The sequence below is a fragment of the Xenopus laevis genome, chromosome 6S (assembly GCF_017654675.1).
Source record: "Xenopus laevis strain J_2021 chromosome 6S, Xenopus_laevis_v10.1, whole genome shotgun sequence".
Taxonomy (NCBI): Eukaryota; Metazoa; Chordata; class Amphibia; order Anura; family Pipidae; genus Xenopus; species Xenopus laevis.
Window position 1 is genome coordinate 3,169,390 of NC_054382.1, and position 17,823 is coordinate 3,187,212.

Genomic DNA, 17,823 nt, shown 5'->3' on the forward strand with positions numbered 1-17,823 from the left:
CATGATGGCACCTGTCAACTGCCTTTACAGGATTTTGGATCCAATAGTCTACAGCAAAAACGTAACATGGTTCAATGGTCCACTGAGTGGGACGGTTTTAAACAATTTAGGCAAAAATTCGACATTAAACTGAATCCACCACATGAAGCATCTCCAGTTGTCTGGGACCGACTACATATGCCTCTAAGAGCACTCGCTGATTCTTTCTAACCTACGTCTGCTATTGAGAAAAGAAGATTAAAGTGCAGGATTAGTCCAGTAACCTAAAAAAAATGAGATTACGTTACGGTAAGATGATCACATGACCTTAGCTTCCCAAAAGCTGGCTAATACCCCCTTGCTGATCGTATTCCTCTATATAGCTTCCCATCATGTAAAAGTCGCATGTAGGTAATATCTGTGTATCTATATGTTTAGTCTTCTCTATCATATACTGTTGCCTCCTGTAGGGGCGCTCACCTTAAAATTCTTTTATATGTCGATTTGACTCTTTATATTTTCTCCCCCCCCTCCCAATAACTCACCCTTGAAGTTAAAAGAAAAAGCTGTGGATAAACCAAAACTGACCCAAAACGGTTAGAGGGTTATGTATCTAACAACCAGGTAGGGTGGGGGCAGATATACTGGAATTCTGAATGGCAGGTGCTCAGAAGAGCCCAGAAGTTGAAAGCATTCCGTGCTTTCCTTTGTCCATAGTCATAAGCAATTGTACTATAGATATGTGCTAGGGAAGGCATGACATGTAAAAAATGACTTTTTAAGTTTCTGCCAAGTTTCTTTAAAGGATAAGTAAACCTTTAAAATCAGTGAATGTAAAATGAATGAGGGGGCTATTCTAAGCATGTTTGTAATATACATTCATTGTTTATTTTGTTTTTATTCCAAGATATTAAGGGATACATGTGCTGTTAATATGAATGAATTACAACAGCGCCACCTGCTGGTCAGTTTCCCACCAGTCTGACCAGCAAGTAGTCAAGGAAGTTGTCAGGAGAAAGAAAGAGGCTGATGTTCTTCTGCTTAGGAAAGATGTGAGAGAGGTTTCTAATTGTTTTCCTAAGCAGAAGAACATCAGCCTCTTTCTTTCTCCTGACAACGTCCTTGACTACTTGGTGGTCATTCTGGTCAGAAACTGACCAGTAGGTGGCGCTGTTGGAACAAAATTCATTCATATTAACAGTACATGTATCCCTTAATATCTTGGAATTAAACATAAATAACTAATGAATGTAAATTAGACAAGTGCTTAGAATAGCCTCCTCATTAATTTTGCACTCACTTATTTTAAAGGTTTACTTATCCTTTAAACCCTAACGGACTACAGGGTATAGTTTGCCTTTATTGTAGCTATCAGCAGACAACAATTCTATGGCACTAAGCCGTATGATATGCAACAAGTGTGGTTGAACTTGACTGCTGCTGCATGGGTGTTCCTTGCTGTGCCAGGGACAAGTCCTTTTTATTTTCCAAGGTCTTTCAGGTGGATTTCTGGTGTAGGCTGAACACAGCACCCAAAGGAGACAGAGCAAGGCCTAAAAGGATGAAGTTGCTTCATCTGCTGCAGGTTCTGCGTTTCTTGTAGTCCAGGAGAACACCAAGTATCCATCCCCTTGCTCCAACCACCCACCTGTCAGTCTCAATAATAAGTGAGTGGGGAGAGTGTCCGAGGCACAAATAGACAATAGTTGGGGCACCCATAGAATGTTGAAGACCACTAATGCCCATGGAGACCTAAAATAAACTGGCTCATGTGCAAAGCTATGACATTATCCAGCAGTATGAGACATCACAAGGAGCATGTTGCCCTGACTAGTCAGTATGAGTTAGGCTTATACACCAGTCCTGAAAAGCCTCTGTCTATATTAACCATATAAGCAGTACCTTAATGCATTCATGGAATGGAGAGATATGGAATTATCTTCAGTCTGACTCGGCCCACACTTGGTACAGTAGAGAATCCCTTCTCCAAGACACTGCACCACCTTTCTGTCAACCTCTGTACAAAATACACCAAAGCATGCCAGGGATTTGGGGGGCACATTAGAGGGTGTGGTATGGTAATGATACATTAAGCTCATGTCAGTGCTGGAGGCGGACTGTGATTGGTCCTCTCACGTGTCCCTTCAGCACTGGAGAAGTGAAGTCAGAGAAGATAACGTGGAGTCACCTTCTTTCATTTATCAAACACTTTAGTTTTTCCTCATGTTAAGTTGTTCAGGACGCATTTGACGTCCGCAATGTCCACGTCCCCTTTGCCGCTGTCAAGCTTGGGGGAGAGTGAATTTTGGATGTTGAAAGGTTCTTCGTCCTTCAGACAGGCTTTAGGGAGATCCTGCACCTTCTGTGGAGCATTGGGATCCTCCTGTGGGTATAAAGGCAGAGAATGTGAGACTATGGAGGCCATCTGATGTTCTACTCCTGCTCCCAGAATCCTAAGCCAGCCTTGGGAGATCTCCGGGGTATGCTAAGGAACCACAAGATATATCAGCCCCTCTTCTTATGATTTCATTATAGGCCAGGCCATATATCCTTTAACTGATGTTATTTATCTGACCTCATGCAATGCTAAACCAATGGCATTATTGATTAAGCAAGGAGACCTAACCATGTTAGTACAATGGGTGATAGATAACTCGCATTCCACACACTGATTCTGCAAGGAAAAGACCTGCAAAAAGGAATAGTATTATACATGCATCCCAAACCATCCATTAAATAGAGGTGCATTCCAAGTCTGACGTGCAATAAAGATCTTTATTTCATATCAAGGGACAATTAACTAGATAACTATGATGAAAATGATGCTCTTCTTGCTATAGCCCACCACTCCATGTTTGAGCAGAAGGAAACAGGAAGGAAAAGTCATTGGAAATCCATATTACTGTATATCATGTGTGAAATGAACCACAGAGCTGACCTAATTCTGTACTCATTGGCTGCACTTTATCTGCATGCGACATAGAAGGGACCTGGCTGAGACTTTTATGGGTAGGTACTGGTGTGGGTACGTATTTGTATGGGTAGGTACTGGTACTGGTAGGTACTTGTATGGGTATTTACTTGTATGGGTATTTACTTGTATGGGTAGGTACTGGTGTGAGTATTTACTTGTATGGGTAGGTACTTGTATGGGTAGGTACTGGTGTGAGTATTTACTTGTATGGGTAGGTACTGGTGTGAGTATTTACTTGTATGGGTAGGTACTTGTATGGGTATTTACTTGTATGAGTAGGTACTGGTGTGAGTATTTACTTGTATGGGTAGGTACTTGTATGGGTAGGTACTGGTGTGAGTATTTACTTGTATGGGTATTTACTTGTATGAGTAGGTACTGGTGTGAGTATTTACCTGTATGGGTAGGTACTGGTACTGGTAGGTATGGGGATGCCAGTAAGTTCCCCGTTGGTAAAAGGCTATGACATATTATAAATATCCATATACTTATCTTCTTCACATTCTATAGATATTCTCAGTCTTCTTACTTACTTGAAACCATCTCCTTCCATCTTCCAATGGATTTTACTTCTACCCTGTTCTGTTAATCAGTGATTTGCTGTATGGTGGCATCATATTCAAGCCTCCTTCTTTATACTAAAGTCTTCAGAGCAGTAACTGCCAGGCCTTTTGGGTTCAAACCTCTTATATTCTATTTAGTCAGTGTCACTAACTAATACACTCTTATCCCTGACCTCCAAATGCCATCCTCATTGGCTTTTAGGTTAGACCTCCCAACCCCTGTCCTGACCCCCTCTAAGGAGATTGGCCACAGTTTGGCAACTTTTTGTATTTTATAGAGTGGCTAATTCTAACCAACTTTTCAATTTTTTTAAAACTTTTCAAAAATGTTCTTTTTTGATAGTGTTTAATCTAAAAAACAAAAGCTCTGTAAGGCTATAATTTTATTGCTATTGCCACTTTTTATTACCGGTGTGGGACCTGTTATCCAGAATGCGCAGGACCTGGGGACTTCTGGATAACGGATCTTTCTGTAATTTGGATCGTCATAACTTAAGTCTACTACAAAATCGTGTAAACATGAAATAAACCCGATAGGCTGGTTCTGCTTCCAATACGATTCATTATAACTTAATATGGGTCTTGTATAAACTTTTTTATTTTAATAGAGAATTATTTTTTTTTTTAAATTTTGATTATTTGGATAAAATGGAGTGTATGTGAGATGGCCTTTCCACAATTTAGATCTTTCTGGATAACAGGTTTGTGGATCCCATACTCATCTTTCTGTTTAGGTCTCTTCTATTCATATTCCAGTCTCTTTTTCAAATCAGTGCATGATTGCTAGGGGAATTTGGACCCTAGCAACCAGACTTTGGAAACTGAAAACTGCAGAGCTGCTGAATAAAAAGCTAAATAACCCAAAAAGCAGAAATAATAAAAAATGAAAACCAATTGCATCACATTTACATGATTTTCTCTGAATCATACTAACAGTTAACTGAAAGGTGAAGAACCCCATTAAGGGACAGTAGCACCCCTTCTATCCCCCAAATCATATGAGAGTATAATAAAGGCCTCTGCAGTTATTGGATTTGAGAGTGCAGGCAGCACAGACAGAAGGTCAGAATGTCACCGTACCCATCGGCTGCTGCTGATCAGACAAGGCCACGTATCCCTCGTGGATAATCAGACCCACCTCTGGCTTCATCTGACAGTCAGTGAATAGGATTTCCCGGCAATGTTCATTAAATATGTATTTATACCCAATAAAGTCACAGTCACACAGCTTTCTTACTATATATACACCGTTGTCACTCAGTGCAGAGTGTAATGTAGGCAAAAGGTTCATGTGATTAAACTAATTCTGCACATTAAGTCCAGTCAAACCATAATTGTTATCCTGAGGCCTAGTTTCACCCTGGAGCCTGCCTAGCGTTGCCTAGCAACCTGCATCCTGCTCTAATAAATGGGCCACTGAGCATGTTGCTATGCTGGTAGGGAAGGGCTGTCTGGACTGATGTGAGATATATTTATATATTTATACTCATTTTTCACTGCCCCTCGTTCTGCTGCTCTCAAAGCCCCACGTACTTGGCTCTATGGCTCCTGTACTCTCCAGAATAGACAAATATTTAAAGCCATTGGCTGTTGATGGATTTGTAGGAAGGGCAGCTGCCAGTTGAACCCAGGAATCAGCCCTGGCAGTTGAAAGCTCATTGGGCCTCCCATGGAGAGATAATGGGGAGGTATTTACATGATATACGGGATATTCAATGTATTTTCCCTTAGGAAGGCCACTTCCCTTAGTGATTGTGTTGACAGGCTGCTGCTTCTCTGTATATTTATATTCATACACATAGGTGGAAGCTGCCATACTGTGTCTGTTATAATATATGTGTGGCCAGGACATTCTCTATGTTTATTTCAAATGTACACATGGGTGGGGGGTGGTTTCTCATTGCTCCTTTTAGGGTGGTGTGCCTTTGTCACCCAATCACACTGCCCCACAGCCAATAAATACCTTTCCATGGCAGCGGTCACATATGATCAGAGCAACACCCGGCTGCTAAGCAGAGGCAATGGTGGATGCATTCATGTTAAAGGGGTTGTTCAACCTTCAGTTAATTCTTAGCGTGTTATAGAATGGCCTACTCTTAGCAACTTTTTAATTGGTCTTCATTATTTTTTTATTTTTTTAATTCTTTGCCTTCTGTTCCTGATTTTTTCTAGCTTTTAAATGGGGGTCACTGACCCAGGGTGGGACTGGGCCTGCGGGACACCGGGAAAAAACCCGGTGGGCTGGGGCATTTTTCTTCCCCACCGGCCCAGACCCACTCCTGCACTCCGAGATGCTGCGCCGTTTAACGTGCGTGCGCGGGTCTATGACAGCGGTGGCACAGAGATTTTGCGGCTGGGGGGCCCCTGGGGATGTTGTAGAGACTGATATGCGGAGACAATTTGCAGTTGGTTTTCATTTTGTTATTATTTGCAGAGTTTTTTTACAGTAGCTTTTTATTCAGCAGCTCTCCAGTTTGCAATTTCAATAATCTGGTTGCTAGGGTCCAAATTCCCCTAGCAACCATGCGTTACTTTGACTAGTAGACTGGAATATGAATAGGAGAGGCCTGAACAGAAAAATGAGGAATAAAAAAGTAGCAATAACAATATGTTTGTAGCCTTACAGAGCATTTGATTTTTATTAGATGGGGTCAGTGCAGTGGGGCTAGTAACTATGAGAGACTGAGGATTCAGAAGTATAGAAAGATGAGTGACAGTGCGTGGGCTGCTACTGTCACTTTAAGAGAACTGGACTGTGCACTGAGAAAGGTTCCGCTGTGGGAAACAGTTTGGCACCAATAACAGTTACAGAAATAGCTCAATAATATCTTCCCTGGTACCCACTACTTCTTTATCACTGCATTAACTGCTACTCGCCAGCTATATAACAGCCTCATCTGAGCATCGTACATGCCTGGCCAGAGACTGGAAATAGGGCTGCCTGGTATATATATAGTGAATAAAGTACCCCCTCTTGTAAAATATAAGGATATTATAAGTCACCGAGGAGTTTCATGACCATATAAAAGTACGAGGCCGAAGGCCGAGTGTTTTTATACAGGTCATGGAACTCCGAGGTAACTTCTAATATCCTCATATTTTACAACTGGGGGTACTTTATTTATTATAATACACAAATTTCAATGAGTCATGTGACAGAAATGACATCAGAACTCACCGTTTATAACTGATGACATCAGAACTCACCGTTTATAAGGATATAATTTACAGGATATTCATGGCTTTTGTGTATTATATATATATATAGTACCCTGCGCCACTACCCCTACAGGCCCAATAAAAAGGGCCCAAACATCCATCTGTATAATGTTCCAGGCAGGAGGGCCCAGGGCACAAAGGAGCAATTTGACAACTCTTGGCACTTGAATCAATGACAAATTCTCACATGGGGAGAGTGTTCGCTGCTACTCATTTACCTGTCTCTGCTTCCTGCCTGTTATAGAACAGCAGCACTGCTTTGCTTTCTGGTAGGGAATCTAGAGATACACTAATGCGTGGGAGCAACAAGGCTCAGAGCAGGTTCCATCACATATTAAGGGGTAGTTCACCTTAAAAATACATTTCAGTATGATGTAGACTGGCATTACAATTGTCCCACAATTTACAACAATGGTGGGGTGTGTTATTCTAAGTCAATTGTGACTATAACAATATATATATATATATATATATATATATATATACTGCCTATACACAGAGCACTCATGGCACTTAATTTATGTGCAAAGCTTTGATGGTATAAGTCAATGTTTCGGTCCTGCACAGAGGACCTTTATCAAGGCATCACAAACAGTTCTCCAAACCAACTGAAATAGTCAGTAGTGAGTGAAAATTGGCCCCTAAATCCCACCCCTTGAGACCACTGGAGTGAGTTATACAATGTAGTTACATCACCGCGTGGAGGTCGTTAAGTTGTGAATCAAATGGAAACCACTCTATTCAAATATTTGGGTTCCAGGATATCCGCATGACACTGCGATGGCACAAAGGCTGCCACTCTACTGACCTATGGTGGGATTTAGGGGCCAATTTTCACTCACTACTGACTATTTCAGTTGGTTTAGGGAAATGTTTGTGATGTCTTGATAAAGGTCTTCTGTGCAGGACCGAAACGTCGACTTACACCTTTTTTTTTTTTGCCTTTTAGGGGTGCTCTCCAGACTCTGTATATTTATGTGTGTGTGTGTGTGTTTCACAATCACCAGTTCTAAGCTAAGTCGGTCCATAGGTCTAAAGAAGGAATGTTGATGTAACAGTCTCATTATGATTCACCATCAGATTCCAGATGAGCCCTGGGGGTCCTCCTGCAGGTCTTCATTGACAGGGCAGCGGTTCCTCCACACAGACAGACAGACAGACAGACAAAGAATGATGAGACAGCAGCTGGCACTGCCCATGGAACACCCAAAACAAGGCAACAAGAGGGAGAAGGTGCAACAGAGACAACATTGCATTTGAGACAGGCGGCAGAGCAGAGCTTGGGGAGCATGCACAAGGGTGGGCTCAGAAGGCGCATGCAATGAATGCATGTTTCACTTTATTTTTCTTACTGTTGAATCTTTTTATCTATTTTCGAACGTATTGGGTATTTTTAAGCCAAAAATTAGGTCACATGGTTCCTGGATTCCCCATGCATCGCTAACTAACTAAATCCTTCCCTGAGCACAATGGCCAACCCCCTGTCTGATTTTTCCTGGGTTTGAGGAAACTTGTACTTCACTTGTACTGCAAAAATTAGTAGAAATTATGTGAATTATGGGTTGAAATTGAAATCAATTTGCTGGTCTGTTCCATGTCTTTAATACTCCATATTCCAACCGATGTAAGGGGCAATCACACTGTTTTACACTGGTTTGCTGCAACTCTCTCCTATAAGCTGCCATTAAAGTTCTCTAGTACGGCCCACAGCTTGAATTAAAATCCATGCCCCTCCCCCTGTAAACTTCCATGAGAGTGTTCTTGTCCCAGGGTGTGGCCTCTTATAGGGGAGGGGCAGGGAGTTTCTAACTTAAGCAATGCATTTGGTGGTCTTCTATGGAATGCGCTGCTCTAAAGATTGGTTTCTTAAGAATTGGGCTGGACTAGAATACTCTCATGGAAGCTCTGACACAGGAAATCTATATGTTAAGCAGTGGGCAGGACTAGAAAACTCTCATGGAAGCTCTGAGACAGGAAGTCTATAACTCAAGTAGTGGGTAGGACTAGAATACTCTCATGGATGCTCTGGGATAGCAGATTTATATCTTAAGCAGTGGGTGGGACTAGAATACTCTCATGGAAGCTCTGAGAAAGGGAATCTATATCTTAAGCAGTGGGCGGGACTAAAATACCCTCATGGAAGCTCTGAGACATTGAATCTATAACTTGAGCAGTAGGCAGGACTAGGATACTCTCATGGAAGCTCTGAGACAGGAAGTCTATAACCTCAAGCAATGGGTGGGACTAGAATACTCTCATGGAAGCTCTGAGACAAGAAATCTAGATCTTAAGCAACAAGTGGGACTAGAATAGTCTCATGGAGGCTCTGAGACAGGAAATCTATATCTTAAGAAGCGGTGGGACTAGAATATTCTCATGGAGGCTCTGAGACAGGACATATAGATCTTAAGCAGTGGGTGGGACTAGAATACTCTCATGGAAGCTTAAAAAGGGAGGGCAAGGACACAATAAGCTGAACTAAAACACTCTGATGGCATGTCTGGAACAGGGAGTTCATAACCTAAGCAATAGGCAGGACAAGACCACTCTGTTACTATTTGGTGCAGCATTTAGAGTTAGTTTTTAGTAATAGATTAGATTATCAGAATGGATCGTTTCCTTCCTTCCTATGGCACTCTCTATAAATTGACTTCGCTTGACTTCTTCTATATTGCCAAGATCCCGTGCAAGTGCCAATATAGAGCAAAGTTGGTGGTGAGTGGCCATTGTGTGGGGCCCACCCTGGAGCCCACCCTCAGCAGTCGAGAGAGAAGGCTGGAAACATGCAGAAGGGGAAGACATGAAACAGGCAAGTTACCTGACAAATAACGTTATCATAGTAAGCCAATGCACGGGCATGGGGGGAGAGGTTAGATGGAGTGTCGCATAGTTTCCTTACATTTGGGTGGGAGCCTTCAGCAATGGTGGACAGAGAAAAGTTATCGTTGTGGAGCTCGGAAGGAGTCCTGTACCTGCTGGGAGAAGAGCGGGGAGAGCTGGAGGTTACACAAGACAAAGCACAATCTGGACACACACAGAACAAACTCAACACACAGGCAGATATGGGCCGATGTCAGGAATAGTCTCACTTCAACTGCCCTAGAACTTATCATCAGCAATGGGCTATAGTTCTGCAACAACTTTTCTACCAACCCAGGGCTTCCTGCTGTACAATATATAAGGCTTGTTGGCCCTATTGCTCAGAAAGGCTCTTATACACTGAACACTGGGATTGGACCAGAGCTGTGGGGCCCAGGAGCTGTAGGAAGGAAGAATAGAGGATCATGGGAGCAGTAGGACAAGAAAAATGAACAGAAATCATTTATATTATTGTTGTTGTCAAAATGCAACTCCCAACACCTCAACCTCAATCAACTGAAGGCGGAGGGAGAGTTAATTTTTAATATGAAAGACCATAAGTTGGACTGTTCCATCCACAGAAATAACAGGGCCCTGATTAATGTGCAGTTTGTGATTCCCACTGGGCTTCTGTCTTATTGTTCTCGTTATTCTGAAAACGTGGGAATTCCCACACTCAGGCTGGGATATTTCTACATCCGAACATGGGAAATTTAATAGAATAGAAATGGAGAAACACATCTGTTTTGGGAAACGTTGACCCCAAGAAACAGAGGGGTGAGTGCTCATTTATACCCTGGGTACCCCTGGAACTATAGCAGGGTGACACCCCAATGTTTCTCTATATCTGTAACCTTGTTATGAGCTAAGGGGGCCCAGTCTGAAGGTCAGTTAGGGGGAGATTTGGGGTGAGTGTTTATTTGTACCCTGGGTACCCCTGGAACTACAGCAGGGTGACACCCCAATGTGTCTATATATCTGTAACCTTGTTATCAGCTAAGGGGGCCCAGCCTGAAGGTCAGTTAGGGGGAGATTTGGGGTGAGTGTTTATTTGTACCCTGGATACCCCTGGAACTATAGCAGGGTGACTGTTACCCCAATGTTTCTATATATCTGTAACCTTGTTATGAGCTAAGGGGGCCCAGTCTGAAGGTCAGTTAGGAGAGATTTGGGGTGAGTGATTATTTGTACCCTGGGTACCCCTGGAACTATAGCAGGGTGACACCCCAATGTTTCTATATATCTGTAACCTTGTTATGAGCTAAGGGGGCCCAGTCTGAAGGTTAGTTAGGGGGAGATTTGGGGTGAGTGATTATTTGTACCCTGGGTACCCCTGGAACTATAGCAGGGTGACACCCCAATGTTTCTATATATCTGTAACCTTGTTATGAGCGAAGGGGGCCCAGTCTGAAGGTCAGTTAGGGGGAGATTTGGGGTGAGTGCTTATTTGTGCCCTGGGTACCCCTGGAACTATAGCAGGGTGACACCCCAATGTTTCTATATATCTGTAACCTTGTTATGAGCTAAGGGGGCCCAGTCTGCAGGTCAGGGGGAGATTTGGGGTGAGTGTTTATTTGTACCCTGGGTACCCCTGGAACTATAGCAGGGTGACACCCCAATGTTTCTTTATATCTGTAACCTTGTTATGAGCTAAGGGGGCCCAGTCTGAAGGTCAGTTAGGGGGAGATTTGGGGTGAGTGCTTATTTGTACCCTGGGTACCCCTGGAACTATAGCAGGGTGACTGTTACCCCAATGTTTCTATATATCTGTAACCTTGTTATGAGCTAAGGGGGCCCAGTCTGAAGGTCAGTTAGGGGGAGATTTGGGGTGAGTGCTTATTTGTACCCTGGGTACCCCTGGAACTATAGCAGGGTGACACCCCAATGTTTCTATATATCTGTAACCTTGTTATGAGCTAAGGGGGCCCAGTCTGAAGGTCAGTTAGGGGGAGATTTGGGGTGAGTTTTTATTTGTGCCCTGGGTACCCCTGGAACTATAGCAGGATGACTGTTACCCCAATGTTTAGGGGGCCAGCCTGAAGACCAACTCTATGATGTCTCTGGGGAAGACCCCGAGGTCTGGAAAGTGAAGGTGCAGATAGGAGTGAATGTGGGAATGGGGGTGTGGGCCAGTGACAGCTGGGTGGGATGTGGGGCCGTTATATTAAGGAGCAGATACAGTTAGAGGCACTAACAGGGGTGTCTGGACCAGAAACAGAACGTTAGAGACAAGAGCAATAAGAGACAGGGACAGTCACAAGCTCAGCATATAAAGGGGTGATGAAATACAGCCAGACACAAGGATAAGGGAGCGCAGGGGGATTCAGCTTTGGGTTATATGTAGCCCTCCAGCTGTTGTTAGACTGCAAGTCCCAGCATGCCAGCTTGGGCTTTCTATACGATGCTGAGAGTTGTGGTTAAACAACAGATGGAGGAGGAGCCTAGAGCCTTTACTCACACTGTAATGAATGAATAGAACTATATAATAAAGGAAAGTAATTTGCTCTTTGTTATGAATCAGTGGACGAGGGAGAGACAAACACTGAGCCCAGATAAAATGAGTCTCTGTATTTAGTGCTGGTGTCGCTCCAGTTTTGTACAAGTCTTTCACTTTATTGTTCCACTGAACTGTCTGTGATTTCAGCGCACAACGTGGTGTTTGTGTTGAAATCCAGAGTCGGACTGGCCCACAGGGATTCCAGGAAAACTCCCGGGGGGCCCAGGTGTCAGTGGCCCTCATGCTGCTAAACTTTTAGCCTATTTCATGGTCATTCCCTATTTCTTTATGGGAAAAATAGAAATATACTGCATAATAATGGAAGAATATAGTTAGTAGATATAAAAGCCTGGGAGAAAAAAGAGGCTGAGGAGAGGAGGAATAATAGTTTGTAAAGTGGGACCATGGTCTTGGGTTTTCTGGTGGGTCCCTGACATCCCAGTCCGACACTGTTGAAATGCAAAATAACCCTCCCACATTATCCCACATTATCCCACATTATCTGAGCCCACGGCAGCACAAAGGGCCCCTCCGCCTGGCGGCACCTCCACAATGGCCCCTTCCCTCAGCTCTGCAATGTCTGGAGCAGCTCCCACTCCTCAGGAGTTTCTTATTGTAAGGAACACAGAGCTTTGTCTGCCCCCAGCACTAACAACTTTCTACATCAGGCTAAAAACCAACAAATTGTACTGCCAGCCCACCAACACTTCCAGTTTAATATCCTTATCATTTACAGTAGGGGGTACATTATCCCTTATAATACATGAGTGATACTCAGAGTTCCCTGTATAACTCAGCCTGCAGCCTTGTGCCTTTATATGGTCACAGAACAACCCCTCAGTGACTTCTAATATCCTTATCATTTACAGTAGGGGGTACATTATCCCTTATAATACATGAGTGATACTCAGAGTTCCCTGTATAACTCAGCCTGCAGCCTTGTGTCTTAATATGGTCACAGAACAACCCCTCAGTGACTTCTAATATCCTTATCATTTACAGTAGGGGGTACATTATCCCTTATAATACATGAGTGATACTCAGAGTTCCCTGTATAACTCAGCCTGCAGCCTTGTGCCTTTATATGGTCACAGAACAACCCCTCAGTGACTTCTAATAATTATAATTATATACATGATCTACTTCTGCCAAAGGGAGTTATTGTTGGTCACTGGTTACAGTAAATAAACATGTTCCGACTGTACAGTATTAGGTAAGAGTGCAAGCTCATATGCCCAGTAGTATAAAGGATATGGCTGGCAATACAAGCGCTGATACAGGGAGATGCTCATATTTCATGGATGAGACGGATCAATAATTCAAACAGAAAAGCTTGATTATGGCTTTGGCCCCTCCTAATTCAGACCAAAAGGCAAATAGTGGAGAGTCCATTAAAGGGCTGATTCACGTTTAAGTGAATTTTTAGTATGTTATTGGGTGGCCAATTCTAAGCAACTTTTCAAATGGTTTTCAAAAAAAAAAAATTTTTTATAGTTGTTTAATTTTTTGCTTTCTTCTTCTTCTGACTCCTTCCAGCTTTCAAATGGGGGTCACTGACCCCATCTAAAAAACAAATGCTCTGTAAGGCTACAAGTTAATTGTTATTAATACTTGTTATTGCTCATCTTTCTACTCATATTCCAGTCTACTAGTCAAAGTAATGCATGGTTGCTAGGGGAATATGGACCCTAGCAACCCAATGGCTGAAAATGCAAACTGGAGAGCTGCTGAAAAAAAAGCTAAATATCTCAAAAACCACAAATATAAAATGAAGACCAATTGCAAATGGTCTCAGAATATCCCTCTCTACATCATACTAACAGGTGAACAACCTTTTAAACCAAATTGGCCAGTTCTGCAACAATTTATTCAGAGCAGGGTCTCAACTCCCAGCAGCCCTTCCACACCCCAGGTTTACTCACTTTCTTTTCCTCAGTTTGTAGTTCTCGGTTTTGAGCAGGTAGAGTTTCTTGGCAAAGAAAACTGTCATCATGAAGAGCAGAAGGACCACCAGAGCCGCCGTACCCACAGCCACGCACATCACCTGGAAATCCGTAACGATGGACTCGCAGCGAATGCCCTTGTGCCAAATGTAATCCTGGGTGTTGCACCTGAAACACAACAATTATTGCACCGTCAGCTTAGTGTGGCCTTTATGCTCTGCCGCTGAACTGACTGACTGTCATATGAGTCAAGCTGCCCTCTGATTGGATGAGGGGCTGCCACTTTGGGTCCCAGATGTTGCTGAACTATGACTCCCAGTGTGCACCCATTTATGACTATTGTTATGTGTAAGAATGCTGAGAGCATCATCTCAGCTGGGGTATTAAAGGGGAAGTAAACCTTTAAAATAAGGGCGTGTACAATTGATGATATATAATGTACATTCATTATTTATTTTCTTTTTTTCCCAAGATATTAAAGGATAAGTAAACCTTTAAAAAAAGTGAATGTGAAATTGACAAGGGTGCTATTCTAAGAACCTTTGCAATTGACATTCATTATTTATTTTCTTTGTATTCCAATAAATTAAGGGGTACATGTACTGTTAATATGAATGAATTGTGTTACAACAGCGCCACCTGCTGGTCAGTTTCCCACCAGTCTGACCAGCAAGTAGTCAAGGAAGTTGTCAGGAGAAAGAAAGAGGCTGATGTTCTTCTGCTTAGGAAAGATGTGAGAAAGGTTTCTAATTGTTTTCCTAAGCAGAAGAACATCAGAAAAACAGGATTTGCTTTAACTGCTTTTCCAGTCTGTTTGGCTCCCCTAATGCCCTGACTCACAGCTTTTCCAATCCCAAGGGCCCCATGCACCTACTAAATATCCCCAGTAACCCATGGCAAACAAATCAGCAGTTTAAGGTAAATTGGAAAGCTGAAAGGCACTGATTGGCTGGAGCATGATACTCTAATTGTGCAATTAAATAAATGTGGCACAAACCATTGGATAAAAATCTGCAATTCCTCAACATGGGAATCACAAACTGCCATCTGGAGGAGGAGACTCCTGGGATAAGGTGGAGCTACAGATTCTTTAATGGTCCTGTCTGCAGTGGTCTCCAGGCTTAATGGACAGGCTGGCAGCTACCCTGGGAAATGAATGGGACATTTCCATGTCTATGGGTGTCCTCCTTACTTGAGAATGTACCACTCAGGGGATGGGGGCTGATGTAATGGGTGGGGCTGACCATGAGGGGACAGAACAGGCTGATCCGATTGGTGAGCATTCTGGCCAGTGATTGGATCCCAAGGAAGGAGATACAGGTGATCAGAGCAAGGACTGGACAGGACAGGATTTTTAAACCTGTCCAATCACTATCTGCCCAATTTATCCCCAACCAGCCCCATGTAAGGTCTTACCCCAGAAGCAGCACTGGCATCACCATGAAACACACTGGGGCCCATGACTATTAATGGCTCATCTGAGGAGCAGAGGTGGAGAGGAGACGTGTGAAGAGCTTTCTGAAGAGCCTCAAGGTGATTGAGATGAGAAAACCAAGAGCTTTATTCAGCCTGATGGAATTATCAAGGAAGCAGAATGTGGCAGCAAGTCAGGGAAAGAGAATCAAGGGCAGAGGAAAAGGCTCCAGAGATGGCCATTGATTTCCACCAATATCTCACCCGTGTAATGTCTCTGTTTCACACTCCAACGGGGCCACAAGGTCGGGATGACAAGTCAACAGTAAAGTAATGAAACTGACTTTAACATTAATGTTTATGGGAAGGACAAATACATTGAGTGCCAATAGTTCTGAAACAAATACATATAATACAAATGTTCTTACTCTTAGGGATACTGCACAAGCATCAATGTTTGAATTACAGACTCACTACCCCACCCCCTGTAAGCTGCCATCATTGTTTCCTAGTCCAGCCCACTGCTTGAGTCACAGACTCCCTACCCCATCCCCTGTAAGCTGCCATCATTGTTTCCTAGTCCAGCCCACTGCTTGAGTCACAGACTCCCAACCCCACCCCCTATAAGCTGCCATCATTGTTTCCTAGTCCAGCCCACTGCTTGAGTCACAGACTCCCAACCCCACCCCCTATAAGCTGCCATCATTGTTTCCTAGTCCAGCCCACTGCTTGAGTCACAGACTCCCAACCCCACCCCCTATAAGCTGCCATCATTGTTTCCTAGTCCAGCCCACTGCTTGAGTCACAGACTCCCAACCCCACCCCCTATAAGCTGCCATCATTGTTTCCTAGTCCAGCCCACTGCTTGAGTCACAGACTCCCAACCCCACCCCCTATAAGCTGCCATCATTGTTTCCTAGTCCAGCCCACTGCTTGAGTCACAGACTCCCTACCCCATCCCCTGTAAGCTGCCATCATTGTTTCCTAGTCCAGCCCACTGCTTGAGTCACAGACTCCCTACCCCATCCCCTGTAAGCTGCCATGATTGTTTCCTAGTCCAGCCCACTGCTTGAGTCACAGACTCCCTACCCCACCGCCTGCAAGCTGCCACCAGACTCTCCTAGTTCAGCCCACTGTTTTAGTCACAGCTCCACCCATGTAAGATTCCATCAGAGTGTCTGGGTCCAGCCCACTGCTTGAGTCACAGACTCCCTGCCCCTGTAAACTGCTGCCAGAATGTTCTAGTCCAACCAGTGCTTGACTCAAAGGCTCCTGATCCATCTCCGTGTAAGATGTCACATGGGACTACAGTTCTAAACAGTTTTTACATTGGACTGAATTCAGGAACTCAAACCCAAAATCAAAATCAGTCCTCATCAGAGACAAATCCTGTGCTGGCAGATGGGTTGAGATATTCTGAGCCCTTATAGTAACTCCAATTACACTAATGGGTTAATGAGGGCCCTGTCCTTGCCAAATACAATTAGGATCTTGGCAGTAGCGCTGGTGGGAACCTTCTGGGTCAGCACGAAATCCCTAATGATTAGCCTTTGCTTTGAGGTTCAGTCACAATTCTGGTCTGTCCCTGGTACTGAGCCAACGACTATTCATTTTACTCCCGGCCCTGTATGGGCTTCTGACATTCACTGCCATGGCCAAAGGCTCCGGCATCATGGGGTCACTTTCATCCTTCAGTCAGTCACAGAATTTGGCAGAGACAAAACCCTCAACTAAACACATGGGAACCCTCTGCCATTTTGTATTGATAAGAGCTGTTTGTAGCCAAAACCAGTCATCCCTGGTCATGTGCTCCTCCCCCACTGTCCCCTATCCCTGCAACTCCCAGTACCCTCTCTTTCAGCCAATAGTTGGGCACTGAGATTGGTGCAATATGGTAGAATGGTAACTGGATTGCAGTGATAATAGACACCATCTCTCCCTATTATCCCACACTCCCTTCCCAGAGACTATTATCCACTGTTACTATAGGCACCATCTCTCCCTACTATACCTGCTATCCCACAGTCACACTCCCTTCCCAGAGACTATTATCCACTGTTACTATAGACACATCTCTTCCTACTATACCTGCTATCCCACAGTCACACTCCCTTCCCAGAGACTATTATCCACTGTTACTATAGACACCATCTCTCCCTACTATACCTGCTATCCCACAGTCACACTCCCTTCCCAGAGACTATTATCCACTGTTACTATAGGCACCATCTCTCCCTACTATACCTGCTATCCCACAGTCACACTCCCTTCCCAGAGACTATTATCCACTGTTACTATAGGCACCATCTCTCCCTACTATACCTGCTATCCCACAGTCACACTCCCTTCCCAGAGACTATTATCCCACTGTTACTA

General features: G+C 43.7%; 1 protein-coding gene across 4 annotated transcripts in view; it reads right to left on the minus strand.

Annotated features, from left to right (window-relative positions):
• Positions 1-1,326: 1,326 nt before the first annotated feature.
• The window catches only part of LOC108719793 (chondroitin sulfate proteoglycan 5), a 38,663-nt gene continuing 22,166 nt past the window's right edge, over positions 1,327-17,823 (minus strand). Inside the window, exons 3-5 of one of the 4 annotated variants that reach the window (XM_018268950.2) lie at positions 14,014-14,202; positions 9,554-9,707; positions 1,327-2,362 (exon numbers count right to left, since the gene is read on the minus strand). In XM_018268950.2, coding sequence (XP_018124439.1) covers positions 2,201-2,362; positions 9,554-9,707; positions 14,014-14,202 — 505 coding nt within the window. In that variant the 3' untranslated portion in view covers positions 1,327-2,200. Of the gene's footprint in view, positions 2,363-9,553; positions 9,711-14,013; positions 14,203-17,823 lie in introns of all 4 variants that reach the window. The other 3 variants (XM_041567296.1, XM_041567294.1, XM_041567295.1) reach the window with 3 other exon arrangements.